General features: G+C 35.9%; 2 protein-coding genes across 3 annotated transcripts; one reads left to right on the top strand and one right to left on the bottom strand.

The window, feature by feature from the left end:
• Window positions 1-4: 4 nt before the first annotated feature.
• Window positions 5-3,165, top strand: LOC132065228 (pentatricopeptide repeat-containing protein At2g17210). The gene has a single exon (XM_059458512.1). The coding sequence runs from the start codon at window positions 144-146 to the stop codon at window positions 2,334-2,336; it is 2,193 nt and encodes a 730-aa protein (XP_059314495.1). The 5' UTR covers window positions 5-143; the 3' UTR covers window positions 2,337-3,165.
• Window positions 3,166-3,498: 333 nt separating this feature from the next.
• On the bottom strand, window positions 3,499-10,196 carry LOC132065226 (protein NLP2). 2 transcript variants are annotated; one of them, XM_059458510.1, is made up of 5 exons: window positions 9,863-10,196; window positions 8,318-9,425; window positions 6,391-6,438; window positions 5,311-6,307; window positions 3,499-4,682 (listed from the first exon to the last, which is right to left on the bottom strand). In XM_059458510.1, the coding sequence occupies exons 2-5, from the start codon at window positions 9,212-9,214 to the stop codon at window positions 3,811-3,813; spliced, it is 2,814 nt and encodes a 937-aa protein (XP_059314493.1). In that variant the 5' UTR covers window positions 9,215-9,425; window positions 9,863-10,196; the 3' UTR covers window positions 3,499-3,810. The 2 variants fall into 2 exon arrangements, with proteins under 2 accessions (XP_059314493.1, XP_059314494.1); XM_059458511.1 differs by having other exon boundaries at window positions 8,318-9,257.
• Window positions 10,197-18,303: the final 8,107 nt, after the last annotated feature.

Genomic DNA, 18,303 nt, shown 5'->3' with positions numbered 1-18,303 from the left:
CTACTTATTTCCCAAAGCATTTTCCAAGTACATGAAAACTATACACCATTAATAGTAAAATATGGACTTCATTGATGATATTGCATTTTGTATTTGGAATTGGAAGAGAGGACCCTCAAATCAACCCCCCTCTGTCTAACTAAATGCGTGTCCCTTGGAACTCTACTACTAGGTTAAGAGAATTACTGTGTCTTGGCAAATCCCAAGATGTTCTTCTCCACTACCGTGAACTAAAGAAGACCGGAGTTGAGTTGACAGACCATACAGTTTTCCCCGTCCTTGTCAGAGCATGTTTAAACCTCTCCACCACGCAGTACGGCAACTCTATCCATGCCTCTCTCATTAAGCAGGGATTCCTTGCTTTCACTTCCGTCAATAATTCTATGATGGACTTGTATGCTAAATCTGGAGATTTGGGTTCTGCCCTTGTTGTTTTTAACCACATGGACCACAAAGATTCAGTTTCCTGGAATGTAATCATCCATGGACACTTAGAGCGAGCTGCTTCTTCTCGGCACGGATTATGGTTCTTTTCTCAAGCTTGGGCCGCAGGTTTTGAACCCAACATCTCCACCTTAGTGCTTGTCATTCAGACTTGTCGCAATCTTAGAGATTTTGAAGTTGGACAGACGATTCATGCTTCTATCATTCGTGCTGGCTATTCAAGTATAACTTCCATCCAAAACTCGCTCCTCAACTTCTATGCTGAATTTGGAATGCAGCTTGCCCACAACCTTTTTGATGAAATGCCTCACAGAGACGTTATTTCTTGGAGTGTCATGGTTGCTGGCTATGCCCAAAGTGCCGAGGAAATGACTGTTGCTCTCGAGTTTTTCCAAAGGATGATTGATTTTGGAATAACACCAGACGGGCAATCGGTGGTAAGTGTACTCAAAGCCTGCAGCAAATTGAGGGCCATTAGAATGGGCGAGTCAATTCACGGATTTGTCATCACAAGAGGTCTGGGTTGTGATTTGTTTGTACAGAACTCTCTGATCGACTTGTATTCTAAATGCAACGACATTGATTCTTCATTGAGAGTTTTTCGGGAAATTAATGAGAAGAATGTTGTGTCCTGGAACTCTTTGTTGTCTGGACTTGTGCAGAATGAGAAGCACTCTGAGGCCCTTGCTTTATTTGAATCGATGCGGAAGGCTGGAGTTGATTCTGATGAGGTGACTCTGGTCAATATGCTTCAGTTATGTAAGTCCTTCCTGGACCCTTATCAATGCAAGTTAATCCATTCTAGCATGCTCCGGCGAGGTTTTGAGTTGAATGAGTTGGTTACAAACTCTTTGATCGATGCATATGCAAGTTGCAATCTCATAACTTATGCATGGAGTCAATTTAGTAATATGAAAACACGAGATGCAGTAACTTGGAGCACCATGATCGCCGGCTTCACACACTGTGGCATGCCTGATGAAGCAATTGCTGTTTTCTGGGAGATGAGTTACACCACTGAACGGCCCAATGCCGTTACCATGCTAAATCTTCTTGAAGCTTGCTCTCTTTCTGCAGATCTGAAAAGATCAAGGTGGGCTCATGGCATTGCTATTCGAAGAGGATTAGCATATGATGTGGTAGTTGGAACTGCAATCTTAGATATGTACTCAAAATGTGGTTCTATTGGATCTTCCAGAAAAGTGTTTGACCGGATTCCACACAAGAATGTCGTGACCTGGAGTGCCATTATCGCAGCGTATGGTATGAATGGCTTCCCAAATGAAGCTCTAGCCCTACTTGCTGAGATGAAAATGTGTGGTCTGAGGCCAAACCAAGTAACTGCACTGTCTCTTTTATCCGCTTGTAGTCATGGGGGACTGGTAGAAGAAGGGCTCGCTCTTTTTGAGGAGTTGATTTGGGATCATGAAGTTGAACCTGGCTTAGAACATTACTCTTGCCTTGTAGATTTGTTAGCTCGGGCCGGAAAGGTTGATAGTGCGATGAATTTGATAGGGAAGCTACGTGTTGAACTAAAGCCTGGTGCAAGTGCATGGGGAGCGCTCCTGAGTGCTTGTAGGAACTATGAAAACTATGAGTTTGGTGCCAGTGCCCTCCCTCAAGTACTTGAACTCGAGCCATCAAGCTCAGCTGGCTATCTGCTTGCATCAAATATGTATGCATCAGGTCATTCATGGGTTGATGCCACTAACATGAGAATGCTGGCTGAGGAGGAAGGTGTCAAGGTTATAGCTGGCTATAGCTTAGTGCATGTAAATGGCAAGGGCTGCAGGTTTCTTGCAGGAGATAAACACCACTCTTTGTCTGATGAATTGCAGTTTGCCATTCAGCAACTGCATTCATGCATGAAAATTGACATAACCTGCGGATAGGGGATTCTTTTCTTTTCAAGTAAAGGCGACACCTTTCCACAGCTAAAGAGCTATCTTTCTTCTGCTGCTAGGAAGCCGCAAAATTGGGAGCTGAAACTCTAGATAGTTGCGGTGGAAGCTTCTCGAAAGAAAGGAGGGCAGAATCCCAGAATGAGGAAAGGAATCCTCCATTTGTCATAGTGGACGCTGAGGGATGAGGTTTGGGATTTGTAGGTTTCGTATTGGGGCCATGATGTCTTAGAGCCATTATATGCCTCTTTTGCCTACCCGTAAATCTTGTGGGGTTAGGGGGCACGTGTGAGGGAACCTTTTGCCAATCTAATGGTAGTAACTTGCATTGGCTTGGGAGTTATATTTCATGATAGGTTAAAAGGGGCTCAATGGCTGCTTGGAGGTGACAAAGAGGGGAAGATATATGACCTGGACGCGTATGAGGTGATTCATCAAAAGGCTAATGCACAAGACAATTGAAAATGAGAGATGAACATGGTCACTAGAGTTCAATATTTTCTTTTCTTTTTTGATAGTTCCAAAATTGTGTTCATTTTCTTGAAAAAGTTACATGCTCGGATTCTCTATACAATCCAGCAAGTTACGAAGACAATTGGTCTAAGTTTTGCCAAGACAATAGTATAATTGCTAGCAGCTAGGAGGGAGACGAGGTTGCAACATTTATCAAGTGATGTTACCTCATATCACCGAGATGTCTTAGGTGTAACTTGTAAGTAGAAGCAATTGATTTTGTTGTTATAACGAAGTAGTCTTATAAAAATTAACTAATCGAACCATCATAATATTATGTCCTAAAAGCAGCTTGCCGATCTTTTCTGTCAGAGCAAAAAACCACTCTAAAACTCAATTCCTCGTAATTTCTTTTTCGTAAAATCAGAAAGATACATAACTATTAAATCAGTTTTTCTAGGCCCCTGGAACTAAATGCAATAACTACATAGGATTAGAACTTAGATAAAGTACATACTTAGACACCAAAAAGTGGTCACTGAAAAGCAAAATAATGTGGAAGGGGTAGAGGGTATATAATTGGTTTCATCACCCAAAACATTTAATGCTGTATACTTTGTAGCTGGAGAATGTGAAATGACTACGGAAGACAATTCCTCCTCTCCCACAAAGAGAACCATGTCAATGTGCACAATCAGCATAACTGAACGTCCATATCACTTGATGCTTAATTAATTAGTTGTATTTTCTATATTACATTCCCATTGAGTAAAAAAAAAATTGATACAATGGGTATGCAGTGTGCAATCAACACGAATGTCAAATAACTGCATATAGGGGACATATGGTGGCACATTGACCATTGATCTGCCATCCCCACCTTTTGTATGCATCAATCATTAACACTAAGAAAGAAAGTGAAACAAGCCGTTCTTTCTACTTACATGCCACTGCCAAGATCCTCCGCAAGCTGCTAGCTTCGTATCAAATAAACCTGACCAGCAAATGTAGCTTAGGCTGGACCACTGCTCCCAAATGAACTTCCAAGATTGGGATGGTAAGTATGGTGGAGGGAGACTTTAATTGTTCTCCTTTTAGATAATTTATGTATATCTATACATTCCTCAAGATCAGCATCACATGTCAGAAGCACCCATTCGTCGTCATCATCCAAATATTTTAGGTCGATTTTTCCAACATCTTCTACATTGAAACGCCTCAGGACCTCGTGCTGAACATCTCCAAAACCCCAGTGTGATGGCAGGCTGAAACGGATCTTTTCCTTCCCAAAAATTGCTTTTACTTTAAATATACCTGAATCCCGAAAAACCTGATTATTACTCGTTGGCAAAGGATACAGAGGTTCCAAAGAATTATGATTGCTTTGAATCTTTTGACTTTGTGATCTGACGAGAAGCTTGGTTTCTTCTTGACCTATGTCATGCAATTCTTCTTCTGTATGCGCTCTCTTTAGCATTCCTCCAGGATGTTCCTCCGTTGTGGTGGAAAAGACATTTGTAAAAGGGTATAAATGCTTTGAACCAGTGGAACAGAACAAACTTGAGCTGGAGTTATGACTGCCAGATGAAGAAGTTGACTTGGAAGTGGTGGTCACGGGGCTGACATCAGGTTGAGTATTTACTTGCTGCGGATAATCATCGTACTTAGAAGCAGAGAAGTTGCTAGTCCCTGGATTATTCGGAGAGCTAAGTTCTGGGAAGTTGGTGTAGAAAGAACTGAGTTTAATTGCACCCTCCGCACCATGGACTGAATCTATCACAAGTTGAAGTTTCTGTAACGAATGGCCAACTTTCTTGATCTTGCGAGAAGGCCACCTGGTGATTCCATGTTGCCTGCATATCCTTTTCAAAGTTGTAGGGCAAACTGCAAGTTGGAAGAAATCGATAAGTAATCAATGATGAGATCAGATGGCAGAGATGATAGTGCTCAAGACAATGAGGGGGGAGACCCAAATTCGAGACTTTTAGGTAAAGTATAGGACTTCATAAACCAAAAAAAAATGCATTACCTTTAGTATGGGTGCACAAACTTGTAAGAAGAACAAATATGGAAATAATCTAAAACTGACAGGAGTAATAAATATCACAAGATAATAACTCTGCAAAAGCTGAAAAACTAGACGGATCCCATGAGCATGTCCAAAAGATTCCAAACTGGAAAATAGAGATTAAACAAGATTATACAAAAAATTGGTCTGAAAAAAATACTCTGGACCATGGATTCATCTTAGCTAAAAGCAGTTCCAGGACTTTTCCTGAGAACTGAAAATGTCTATGCATTTCCAATGCATCATTTTAACAGTTGCGCAACGGGACCATAATGCCATGAAAGGCAGAATATTGCATATTTCTAAAGTTCCAAATTCACAATAGTCATCACAGACAAAGTCGGTACAGTGTTGTGAAATAACAATGCTTTATTTTTTTTAAAATTCAAAACTTTCAGTATTGAGTGGGGGACTCCAGATAATAGTTTAGGCAAGGTATCCTACCTCCAATACTTTTGGCAGCATCTTTCAGGCTCCCAGCAAAGTACTGCCTGAGTACCTGCAAACTGATGCTCTTCTCGGTTTTTGACCGTCTTCTTTCACCTGCTCTCTTGGCACCTGAGGAATGAGATCCTGTACCAGAAGAAAAATCTAAGGAACCTCCTTTGGGTCCAAAATTTTCCTGTATCTGGTTTGGCTCTGAGAATGTAGATGCATGAATGGACTCCCTCTGAGTGTAATCCCATGGGGTTGCCGTGACCTTAAAATTTTCTTCTTGCTCATCCTTGTCATGTTCTGAAACAGCAGCTCCTTTACCCTTTCTTTGGGCATCCATCATTTCAGAAAGCCATGAAGAAGCATCTTGATCAGCAGGAGAAACTGGTTTTCTTGATTCTTCTTCATGAGATCCAAGGCCGACCTTTTCACGTTGTAGGAGTTCTTTTTCCTCCTGTAATTCCTGATCCGTGACAACACGTAAGCTTCGGCAACTTTGTTGTATAACAGAAGATAGTGAATTTAACATTTGTTTTTGGTCTTCAGTATTTTTGCAATCAAGTGGCAGGAAAAACTCCAAAACAAAGTCAGCCGACCCTGTGTATATACTTCGAAGTCGTATTGCTACAGCAGAACATAATCCAAACATCCTGGCGTCGTGTGACAATGGGTATTCTGCCTTGCTAAAGGCTGTAATATCTGTAGCAAAACATGGTTGGTTTGTATTGAATGCTCCACCAGCAACTCCTTCACCTTTAAGCAAGTGATGTTCAGAACATGCAGCATGAAAAGGCACCACTTGTGGATCGGGCACATAGCAAGCTGAGTCAACTGTGGAAACACAAGAAGCAAAGTTCTCGTTCTCATCGGATTGCAGGCACCCACCTTTACCTTGTTGTATGCATGGGGCCCAAGTCTGAGCCAACGGCAACTTGTGTGTATCGCACACACATGTCAAAATATATTGAATTTCCGCCAAGGCAGCTAGGTAAGACTCATTGCAGTCCTGAGATAGAATCATAACTACGATATTAGAAAGTGAATATGAAGCTCCTAATGAGAAAGTGAATGACTAATTTCAGGATCTACCTTGACTTTGGCAGGATTCGAGATACCAGAACTTCTTAGATTAACAGCCTACAAGGACAAAAAAGAAAGCTTCTGTAAATCACAGGGAAATGGTTCGTTCTCAAAGCAGAGAATCGTAGTAGCTCAAAATGAGTAGCAGATGTTAGAGGCCCTTTTGTTGGTAACTTAACGAAAACACGGGGAAGAAAGAGAAACATAGAACTTCCTACTTCAACAACACATCTTCAGATTCCATACATATATGTTGAAAATTGCTTCTGTTACTCAGGGGCGGCTCAGCAAATTTGGTGGCCTAAAGCCAAACTATATTATTAGGCCTTATTGTTTTTTTTTTTTTTTTTTTAAAAAAAATCGTGTAAATGCGCCCTCACACCTATGTTACTCGGACTCTTCACTTTCGGTGCCGCACCCGTGTCGACACGACATGGGTGTGGGTGTGGGTGTGGGATCCGTACCCGATTTGGTCAACAGATATTGGATACTTTGACCAAAATCGACGTAGAAATTACGACGTATTCAACGATTTCTTTAATCAAAACTAAAGCTAAGGTGACATTGAAGAAAATGGAATACCTTATATATAAAAATTTCTATGTCACTCTGTTTCCTTTTATCTCCTTCAGGGATTCTCCTCTTGATCAATATTTTTTCCTCAAGTTTTCCACATAATATTCCATAATTTAGGTTTTATAACTCTATTTTTAGATATTTAAATTTTTTTAGCCGAATCTCCGCACCCATATCCATAACTGGATCCGTATCCCCGAATCTTAAAATTTAGATTTCCGACATCTGGATCCGCACCCGTATCGGACACCCGCACCTCAATCTGAGTAACTTAGCCTCACACATACACACTTGCACACAAAAATGTATTGTTTGGACGAAAGGGAAAAAAGTAAGACTACAATTTTTCTTGTAAGACGATAAAAAGGAGAAACATAATTTGAATCATTTACTCCATTATCAAATGTAAATGACTTAACAAGATTTATATTCAGAGGTATACAAGGATCTAAATTTGTTATTTCTATTACCCAATTTTTTTTGACAATAAATACATTACTTTCCAAAAGTTCTCTTGCCTTTTTTTATATGTTTTTGTAATTGCTATGCTATGACATAGTATTCAACATTTCTCTAAAGAAAAAATGACAATATATGCACATACTATTATTAGAAAATGGAAAGAAAAGGCCTTAGTGGCCTACCCCTTCAGCCGGCACTGTTGTTACCGCTGATTTATCGGAACAAAAAGTAGTTTATCTTTAGGAGGAGTCTTTGTTTAAATTCAAATTTAATTAGATAAGATTAGTTGAGATATTTTAGGTTTTTGAATTTTAAAATATGCAGATTTTCTGTTTTAAGTTGGCTATTTAAAACCCGCTATGCTTATGTAAAATGATTAAGAGACGTTTTTCAATCACTATTTTCAACCTTTTTGCTGGACCATCTTTTAAAAAACCAACAATGTAAAAAGATTTCCATTTATTCTTGGAACTCAAAAGAAGGTTAATTTCTTCCCTCAATCAGTAGAACAGATGAATACTGATAAAGTAGCGAAGAAGTGTTTGACTATTACAGTTCCTTTACAAGTAAAAGTGTCACATGAAACCTCAATGATGATGAGCTAAAATTTGCGGGCACTAGAACCATTATGGCATTTAATTTTCTTCTATCACAGTCTTGGCCAAGGAGAAATGACAAACAGTTGAAAGATATTGCAGATATACTAATACTCAAGAAATTGGACATTTAGCATGTTGATTTCCTCGAATATACTAATTCCAACTGAAGTGCCCTCCTCCCCCAATACCCTCTCGAATGACTCCATGGAGTCTCACCTAATAGTGCTACTCTTAACTATTCTGAGAAAGGACATTAAGTTTAAGACATACTAAAGACAAAATGAGCAATTAAGAAGTACCTCAAGAGCTTTGCAGACATCTTCAATCTCGGGGTGATAGTTAGTTTTCTGAGTAGTAGTGACAATCTCGACAACACCCAAGCAAGTTCCACTCCCACTTTCAAAAACAGGAACTGCAATGGACCCCCTAACATTATGCTGATGAGCATAATTAACTCGTGGATACTCCTCCCGTTTGAAGAAACGAACATCAGGAGTCCACTCTGGCAGCTTCTTCAAGAACACGCGTCCAGGCATCCCAACCAATTCCTTTGAATCCTTCTCAGCAGCAAATTGGTAATTTTTGGAGACACATCTGTACTGAAATAGACTCTGGGAGTTTGGGTTGAGGAAGTATGGCTGATTATTAGTAATAAGTACATGTTTGCCTCCTCTCTTGACAGGCACCCATATCTGAATGAGGACATCTTTATCCCTTGTTGAATTTTTTAGGTATTCAATGGCCTGCACCAATCTCATTTTTACTGATAAAGTAGGATTTAGGTTTCTGCGACTGTTTGGTCCGATCCATAACATCCTATTCATTTGAGTGCCTGGAGAATCTGGAGGAGAGGAAGTTTCTGTGTGTTCTCTTCTAGCTGCAGAAAATTCATCCATTTGGGCAAACAAATTGTCAACTGTCTTATCTTTTTGTGTTTCTTCTTGCAAAGTTACTTGATTTGTGCTTGGAATGGAATGGCCTAAGACGTTAGTATCTACGGTAGAAAATAAAAGGGGCTGAGAAGGAAAAGAGGAAGTAGTAAAAGGAACAGGCTGGTGCTGACAGAAGTTGGATCCCTGATCAGTAGTCTCTAGCCAGAATCCGTCGGAGAGGAATTCACTAAAATCAGTACTAGTAGTGTTGTTGTCAGAGAGCTTTGCGAACATGTCGTTTAGCGTAAAGGCACCATCTTCCATACTGAAATAGCCTGATCAATCTCCCATCCCATAAAGAAGAAGCCTAATACAATCATCCAAGAGGCAAACACATCACGAGCCAGAACACAAAAGGAGCCTAAATATGAAAAACAAGAAGAGGAACTTCCATGAAGGATTCCTTTCTTTGGTCTTCCAAAACCCAATCAGCCCGGGTTCCACAAACATCATCAGTTAAAGTTTTCGTTTGCAGCTGCAATCACAATATGTATTTCAGAGCACAAACTAGCCATACATTTCCATGCATCAGCAGTCTATACACTACACTACATACCCAAGATGCTTATCAAACAACACATAAAGCTGCAACCTTTGATACAAAAGAGGGATGGACTATGGATCTAAGGGTCAGAAATAGTAAAAGTTGAATATATATTTGTTGTTGATCTAAACGTTCCAAATCCAAAGTCATAAGACTTTGTGGAGTTACTCTAATGACAGGAAAGAAAAGCTAACAGAGAATAAGCAAAGCTTATAAGCCAACAAAGAATCACACTGCAGTTAATATAAAAAGTTACTCAACATGCCTGGAGAGTCCTCATTAATTTCAACGACATCAAAAGAAAGAAAAGAGCAGCAGTTACATGGAATGAGAAAAGAGAGAACAAAAGTAGGAAAAAAGCAACTCACTTTGAGAAAGATTCTTGAAAGGGGAGGTATATAGTCTTTAATTAAGCTGGCATGTCTGGCTGGCTATATGGGATTTCATGAACTGAACAAAGAAAGCATAAACAAGAACTTGGTAAAGTCACTTCACAGATATGTGAAAACTGAAAAGGGGTGGCTTTGGTTTAATTTGTTGGAATTGAGAACCCCATTATATTACATCCACAAAAATTTGTAGGCTGGAGAGGAGAATAGAGCACTACAAGAAAGAAGAAAATGGGACACAGTTATGTGGAAAATGAATAAAGGTGCTCACCCCTATATGAACTGCTTAGTAGCTGACGTTAGCTAACTTTAAGAATAGAATAAGATGCACACTCGCTTAAAGGAAAATAACCTTTAATGCGCTCTACGCCTCCACTTCATATACATGGCGGAGTTAAAAGCCGGATATGGATTCGGCCAAACATCGTAGCTTTTGATCAAACAGTATATTTACGTTAAGAAATTTATTAAATATATATAAATATTATATTTAAAACACAATTATTAATATCTAAAGTCGCAGTTCTACAATTTAGAATTAATAAAATTAAAATTCTAACTCTACCTCCATTCCTATATATTTCATTTTCGTGGCCCCTTTGATATTCCAATTCTAAATGGTACTTGCCGTTGGTGTTGATTCTACTGCTGTAGTAACTTTTAAAGATTCTGAAAAAAGAGAGAACAAGATGACGCTACAAAAAACCTTGTCATAGAAGGAAAAAAAGACAAGATAGTTTAAAGCTGTTATTTAAATCGTTTTCTTTTTAATTTTTTTTTTTTGGATGCTTCCGTCCTTTACCTAATACTGATAGGAAACGTCATCTCCTATTATTTTCTTTCTCTCACCTGGCAAATGTTATTTAATCAGTGACAGTATGAGCGAATATACGCAATACAAGAATGTCATATCAGGATTTTAACCTACACTAAAAGTTTTGCTTATATATCAGAGAATTCAAGAATTTATATAACTTCACCTCCTTATTTAGGAGAGTCAGTGTGTGTTTGAGTTGGTTGATTAAATATATCTGCATATAGGTGCTGAAGCTGCATTATAAATAAATATTTACTTATCTGAATAGAGAAGTGCTGAAATTGATAATAAATGATTTGGAAAAAAGTGTACTTTTTTATTAGGATAACATAAGTATTCGTAAAGTTATTTACAAATTGTACATGAAAAGGAACGAATAACGAAAATGTGAAAAGGGACGAATGACGAAAATAAAATACAAAGAGAGTTAGAAATTTTATTTTGGAAAGAATATTCTGACGTTTACTAAATACATTAGGGGTAAACCAGTGTAGAATGTTTTATGCATATATTAAACTTATGAGTTTTGGATGATTTTAACATAAAAGAATTTAATGTTTACTTAACACGTAAATAAACTTAAAACTCATAAGGTGATTTGACCGGTTTTTCCGAATTTTTTGCTTGCAAAGTAAATACAACTACTGTAAATAGAGGGTTTTGCCGTAAATTTGTCTTTATAAAATGATTTTTCATTCCCACCAACCACCACCATTTAAAACGCATTGACATGTTTCCATTAAAACGCTAGGAAACTTCATAACTTTTCTGTGTGAAAATACTACAATTTAGTTTTTACCCACCAACATTCAGTGGGAAATAGCCACTATACATTTTTCAATGGGAAATTAGTGGGAAAATAGAGATTTTTCAGTAATAAAACGTCCTTCCTAAAACCAGAAAACTACGTCAGCACAAGTCCGAAATAATCGGGCTCCAATGTGGGTATTCGACGCCGGAACAAAATAATAATAATTTTTGCTTTCATTAAAGTGAAGCTTATAATCTTTATCCAAACTCCGTCTACAAAAAGGAATTAATAAGCAAGCACAGAAAAAATGTATAAATTTAAATAGAATGAATGGCGGGCAGGAAGGGAGTCCTCCATTTTAGGGGTGGAGCCCTTGGAAAAAGATTCTAAACTGCTTGGTGCGGAATGAATCCATATATATTCATTATTCAAAAGAGAAATGAAAAAGGAGAAAGAATCCATTGACCAGGGGATTCTGTGGACAATACCTGAAACCAACTGGTTGAGTTAACAAGTTTATTTTGCATTCCTCTTAAAAAAAATTCACTTTGCACTTTGCAGTTTGCGTTATTAATAACAAAGTTGCACTTTACTAATATCCACTACCTCCGTTCACTTTTACTTGTCCACTTTAAACTTTTCATGCTATTTAAAAAATAATAAATGGAGTACATAATTTACCGATGTACCCATATTAATTGATTCATATTTTTATTGGATTTGAAAAATGATTTGAAGTGAGTAATTAATACTATGGGTAAAACATGAAAAAATAAATTGTCTTGTCTTGATATGCTAAAACTGACGAGTAAAAATGAAAATTTATTTTTAGAATATTGAACAAGTAAAAGTGAACAGAGGAAGTATTTCGTATATACCTTTTCTGTCATATATAGTTGTAGTAGTAGTAGTCCATTTTAAGTTGTACCCATAAAATATCAACTTCAAAGTAGTATACGAGATTGGGACCTATTCTACTCTTTTCTTAAGGACCAACATGTATTCCTCCTTTTTTCCTTTTTTCCATCAACAAGTATGTATTCCTATTATTCCATGGTTCTATGAAGAAAAAAACACTCATTTGGCTGGGTAAATACTTACTCGTACAGGGTATTTACACCAGATAAATAAAATGCATGACATGCACTTAAACATGTGCATTCTCACAATTATAATTTATTTAACTATAATAAAGTTACACGGTTTAATAAAAACATCGGTGCATCTAAGTATTTTCTCACTTGGCCCCAACATTCACCCCGAATTCTACCGTACATACAATTAAGTTGCAATCTTTTACTAGAAACTAAAAGATGAAATATAATGCGATCACGATTAGCTTACAAAAATAAGAAAATTATATATCATTGGTAGGACAAGAGAGTTGATATCAGATATTATAAGATAAGCGTCATAAAATGCACCCAAAGAGGGTTGAATATGTATAGATCAGGTATATTACTAAAACTAAGTTGTTACTGATGGAATACAGATACGCAATAAGAAATAATGATCGTAAGCTTGTATGTAATAGAGACAACACATAATCTAGATATTAATCAAACATAAAATTGATACTTATCTTCAAGCGTGACACTTGGTACCAAATCGAACTCAACACGAAGAAAAGCGTCTACGTAAACTATCCTTGCTTCCATGTCATTGTAACCCGATTAACCAAAATTTGCGAAATTTGTGGCGAATTTTCATAAAAGTTGAAGAAACTTCTAAAAACCCTCAGCCTCCTTATGGAATAAGACCCCGTATTTTATAACTACAGGTTTAGGGTTTTTACCCTTTTCCAAAACCTGTTGGGTCTTTATGACCACATAATTTAATTAACGAGGCTTCCTATTATGGAATTAATTCAATATTAATCCTACCATAATAAATTAAGAATTATTCCACTAAAAAATCGTAACTGCACTCCTCAGTTCAATTTCAAAATCATACATTAAAACTTATTTAACTCCCCATGTTAAGATTACATGATAATAATTAATTAAATTAAATTACCGACAATTTAATTCATTGACTAATTGAATCCTTTATATTTCGCATAACTTACATCATGCGACGGATACGAAATCCACCTACAGGTTTTACACGAGGCTTATAAAGATCCATAAAGGGTATCATCAATCTCAAAGTCGAGACATGGATTCTATCAACTAATTATTATTTCACAAAGGTAATTTGCCAATATCCAATTTATTAATACATAGACCCACAATTGAATCGTACTTTTTAATAAATCAAAATAATGAACAAATCACATTGATCATAATAATTATATCAAGATTAAGAGTATAAGAATATTTAATGAACTAGAGAATTTGTTTTATATATTCAGTACAAAAACACTTATCTCTACTTGGTCCGTTCAATACATAAAATGTACTAAGACAAAATTTTAACTATACCGTTCTCATAATGAAGATACATTATATTAATCTTGTGCTACAATCATACCAATGACTTTGTCCAATTTTCATCTTAGATTGTGAACATAAATTTATATTTATAAGAACCGACGATTTAATTTTCCGTGTATAAGCTAAACTCTATACACTAAATCATCTATTATATAAGTAAGACACGCATCTTTCAAGATACGATCTATTTAATTCTTTATTAAACAATAAATAAATAATTGTTTTATAATAAATACTATATCCAAACACATGATTAATAGTATACATCCCAACAGTTACAATTACGTCCCCCAGTCGCACGATCTTTTGGAAAGTTACAATATACTATATGTCTATTGAAAAAGGAAAAACAAAACTGTAAACTATATATAAGAAAAACGTAATTTGCTCTCTTATCTTAAGTTGCTAACAACCTATTGGAGTTTGCTCATGGAAGACTGACTTTGTCAGCTGCATCTCTTAATTTAAAGATAAAGTAAGATTCTAATAGAGTACTGGATCCAGATGCCAGCTACTGAGATCTATATACTACATTTTTATTTTTGAATATTGTTGTGTTTGGCTAATGTTATTGTGAAATTTCGGGGAATGTTCGTAAAGGGTCTTTTACTTGATGTATAGTATAAGGGAAGTTAGGGAGACGTGTTCCCAACCAGCAAGCACTTTGCTTGATCAGCAGACACGACCAAAATTCTCACACTTATATAAAACTGTAGTCATCACCTAGTAAACTTGTAGGAAATTTCTCATATTCATATGAAAATATGAGAAATATTTGATACTTTAGAAAGAAATAAAATTAAGAAGCTCATCTCAATTCTCAGGCATTGGAAACAGAAAAAAACATATGCGGCAGGAGTGTGTTACGAGAAAGGCGGCACCTTTCCCATCTCTGAGGGACTGACTCTGTGTGTGTGTGTTTATGCGGCACCCCGTTCTTGCCCCTCTTTAACCTCCAATTTCCAATACATGACTCTTTGTGGCTACAGCTACACCAATCAAAGTGTTTTCTCCAAACACTAATCTACGTTTTTAACTGATCAAATACAAGAGCTAATTGCTTTATTATGAACCCCTCCATCCCCAAGAGTTGGAGTAACTCTATACTAAACTTGGCCCCTCAATTTGGCTGGTATAACAAATGATCTTTTGTCAACCAACCACCAATTGCTACATCATAAGTACTGCTTTTCTTTTTCTTCAAGTACATCGGCTGCTATTTATTAGCTTGCACTCTCAATTTGCTCATATCTAATGCTTTGGAGAGCTTAATTAATTTCCCTAGTAATGATTTATCTTAACAATCGGTTGTGTTGAACTTAAGACGCGTAGAACAATTATTGGCTGCCAGGGAGGTCTATTATCTTTCTTTCAAGCTTTCTGTTTTTCTGTTTTTAAAACTAGTACTAGTAATTTTAAAGAATTTCGAAGGTGTACTTTAAAGATATGGGAACATGGTTGCATATATGAAGTTGTAAAATGGCCAGTACAGTCAAGTGTCAACCTTAAAAAGATATGAAATTAGGGCCATTGTGAATCCTGAATGATGACGATATATTTCAATTGGAATCTTTATGTCTTTTTTTAAAAATCTTTAGCAGGGTCATTTATTATTCCCTACAGATCTTGGGTTTCTATAAGGCGACTCTCTAATCTGTAAAAGGGCAGCCTCAACACAACTAACATAGCACTTCGCCGCATCCCATGAAAAAATTAATTTGGAGTTGGCCTTAAATGTAGCTGGTCCCCTCAGCTCACTACTCTTTTAATTTGTCCTTATTCTAACTAAACTTTGTTTATAATATAATAATAGAAGTGTGTTTGGGTGGTAGCCTCGTTTGTGTGGTTACTGGATTCCTCTTTGGATTCTGAATCAAACGGAGGGCTTTCGTCACCGTAGCTTAGTGCTTTTTTAATTGATAATTACTAATAATAATAGAATTAGTACAATTAAGTATAAATTGGTGCTGACGACATACAACAGGGCCCCACAACCTGCCGCTAATGAGGAAGCAACACCAATTACAACCCCCCACAAACCCCTGCAATTATTACACATCTGAATTAGTTGAATACACCCTATTTGCTGATCTCATCTAAATTAATTCGTATTGGTCTTTGGTTTTGCTACGACCTAACCATCCTTTATGAACGTGAAATATAACATTATAATATTCTTTGTCATGTTTATCGCCCTATGCCTCGCTCACTTTTTTCATTCTTTTTCTCTTTTCAATATTAACACCTTTAGGGATCATTTGGTTATCGGGATAAGGAATAGTAGTAACGTGATAAAATACCAAATGACACATTTGCTCTTCTTTAAAACAAAACATCTCTAGAATTTTAGGTTAATTTTTTTTAAAGAAAAAAACACATTTATAGTCAAATACATGTTATTACTCCCTCCAGATTAAAAAAAAAAGTTCACTTAGCCTTTTTTTTAGAGCAAAAAAAAATCGCTCACTTAAATAAATCCAGTTAATTAACCTTATTTTTTCATATTTTCCCTATTGCCGTTATATGATCAAATTTCACCTGCTTATTTAATTATATTTAGGTAGTCAAATTACCTATATTTTTGCTCTGGAAGCTAAAAGATTTTTACGCTTTTTTAAAACGATTTGTTTTGGATTTTTTTTTTTATCCCATAGTATTATGTTTCGTGTTTAGTCCAGTAAACCAAACATAAACCAAAAAAAAAAAAAGTCATCTCATTATGGTAATATATAATTCTCATATTATAATGTTCACAATCAAGTTCTTTGTGAATAAAATAAATGACAACTGAAGAAAAAATGTTCGGTTCTTCACCTGTTTTTCTTTTGATTAACCTTAATTCAGATATAAATCTATGAGATCTCAATATCCCTTTGACTTAGTGTTATACACATCGAGAATTATTTGTTAATGAAGAGATTTAAAGGGTCATAATTAACCTGTTGAATTTGCAAATGATTCCTATCTTTTGCTAAGAATTTGTTCCATCATACGATCTACATTTATTTATTTATTTATAGAAAAAGACATACGAAAAATCTTTTTTGTTATGCTTTTTTCTATAGGTATTCACATGCTTAACCATGAGTTATTCGTACTACACTTAATTACCTATGTGAAAGTTACATATAAACACTCTAATAATGTCGCATGGACATTATATATTAGAGATAACATTGAAATAGTAAAACATTCAATTAAAAATACCAATTAACATGCATAAAATAAGGTTGATGCGTCATCGAAAAGGATGTAAAAGTACATTAATCCACTTGAGTAATGACAATAGCACATGGTCCAACTTCACTCGCTGTTCCAAAGCGTTTATTATCATTATATGTCGCTTTCATTCCATTCTTCCATTTGATTATGTCATATTTAGCCTCATTGTATATTAACATTTGTACTTACGTGTGAATTCCACCCTAACCCTAAGTTTACTCTTTTAATAATTGTCTGTGAGGGACTAATAAATTGGTTATGATTAAAAGAGTTTGATGCTAGTTGCTGGATATAAGGTTTTCCACACTATTGCCTTTTTAAAACAGAAGATATAGAGGGCGAATTTACTGTATAATTTATAAGTTCACAGTAAAAATTTACTGTATACTTAAATTTATATATAAATTTATATATGTATTAGGAAACTCATTAATATATACTATATTTGATTAGGAACTCAATTATATACTATTGTATATTAATTTATAATCACTGTAAAAATTCACAGTGAATCCGAATCTGAATGGTATCTCCCCTGTGACATTAGCATCTCAATTCCTTTTCACTTTTTCATGAAAAAAATCTATTATAATATTGCAAGCTACTGTAGTTTGGGATCTCTATACCGCCTTACTCAACATTAATTTATCTTTATCTTCCTGTTGTTTATTTGCAAGTTGTAATTAATGGGGCAAGGTTAGTGTGATCGATACAAAAATATATTTTTTAGAGCTTAAAATGGAGCGATATAATTGTTGAAAATTCAATAAAAGCCGATGGCAACTTGAATTTGAAAATGAAGGCTGTTACTTTGCAACAATTTGTTTACTGGTAGTTTGAATGAAGAAAAGGGTTTTATATCAACTAACATAATCAAGTTATGTTGGACTCTTCAATATAGAGATTGATGAGTTGCTTCAACACAAGAACAGGCGAAAAATTGATCAATTGCATAAATACAAAGATATCTATCTGTGTGTCTTGAATCCAAAAAAAAATAATTAAGGAGATTCCTTTTTATTTATTTTGAGAACATATATACCAGATATATGTTTTTTGGTCATATTAATGACAAGTAGTTTGTGCACTAAGTTGGAACTTAATCTAAGAATAGTCAGACGTGAATGCCAGCCTAGGAACTACGTCGTAAAAATGTTCAGACACGAAATTAAAAATGAAAGAAATTATGTGATTA

This window comes from Lycium ferocissimum, chromosome 7 (genome assembly GCF_029784015.1).
Source record: "Lycium ferocissimum isolate CSIRO_LF1 chromosome 7, AGI_CSIRO_Lferr_CH_V1, whole genome shotgun sequence".
In the NCBI taxonomy this organism is placed as follows: domain Eukaryota; kingdom Viridiplantae; phylum Streptophyta; class Magnoliopsida; order Solanales; family Solanaceae; genus Lycium; species Lycium ferocissimum.
Note: the sequence above shows the minus strand (reverse complement) of the source record. Positions and strands in the feature narration are given on the sequence as shown.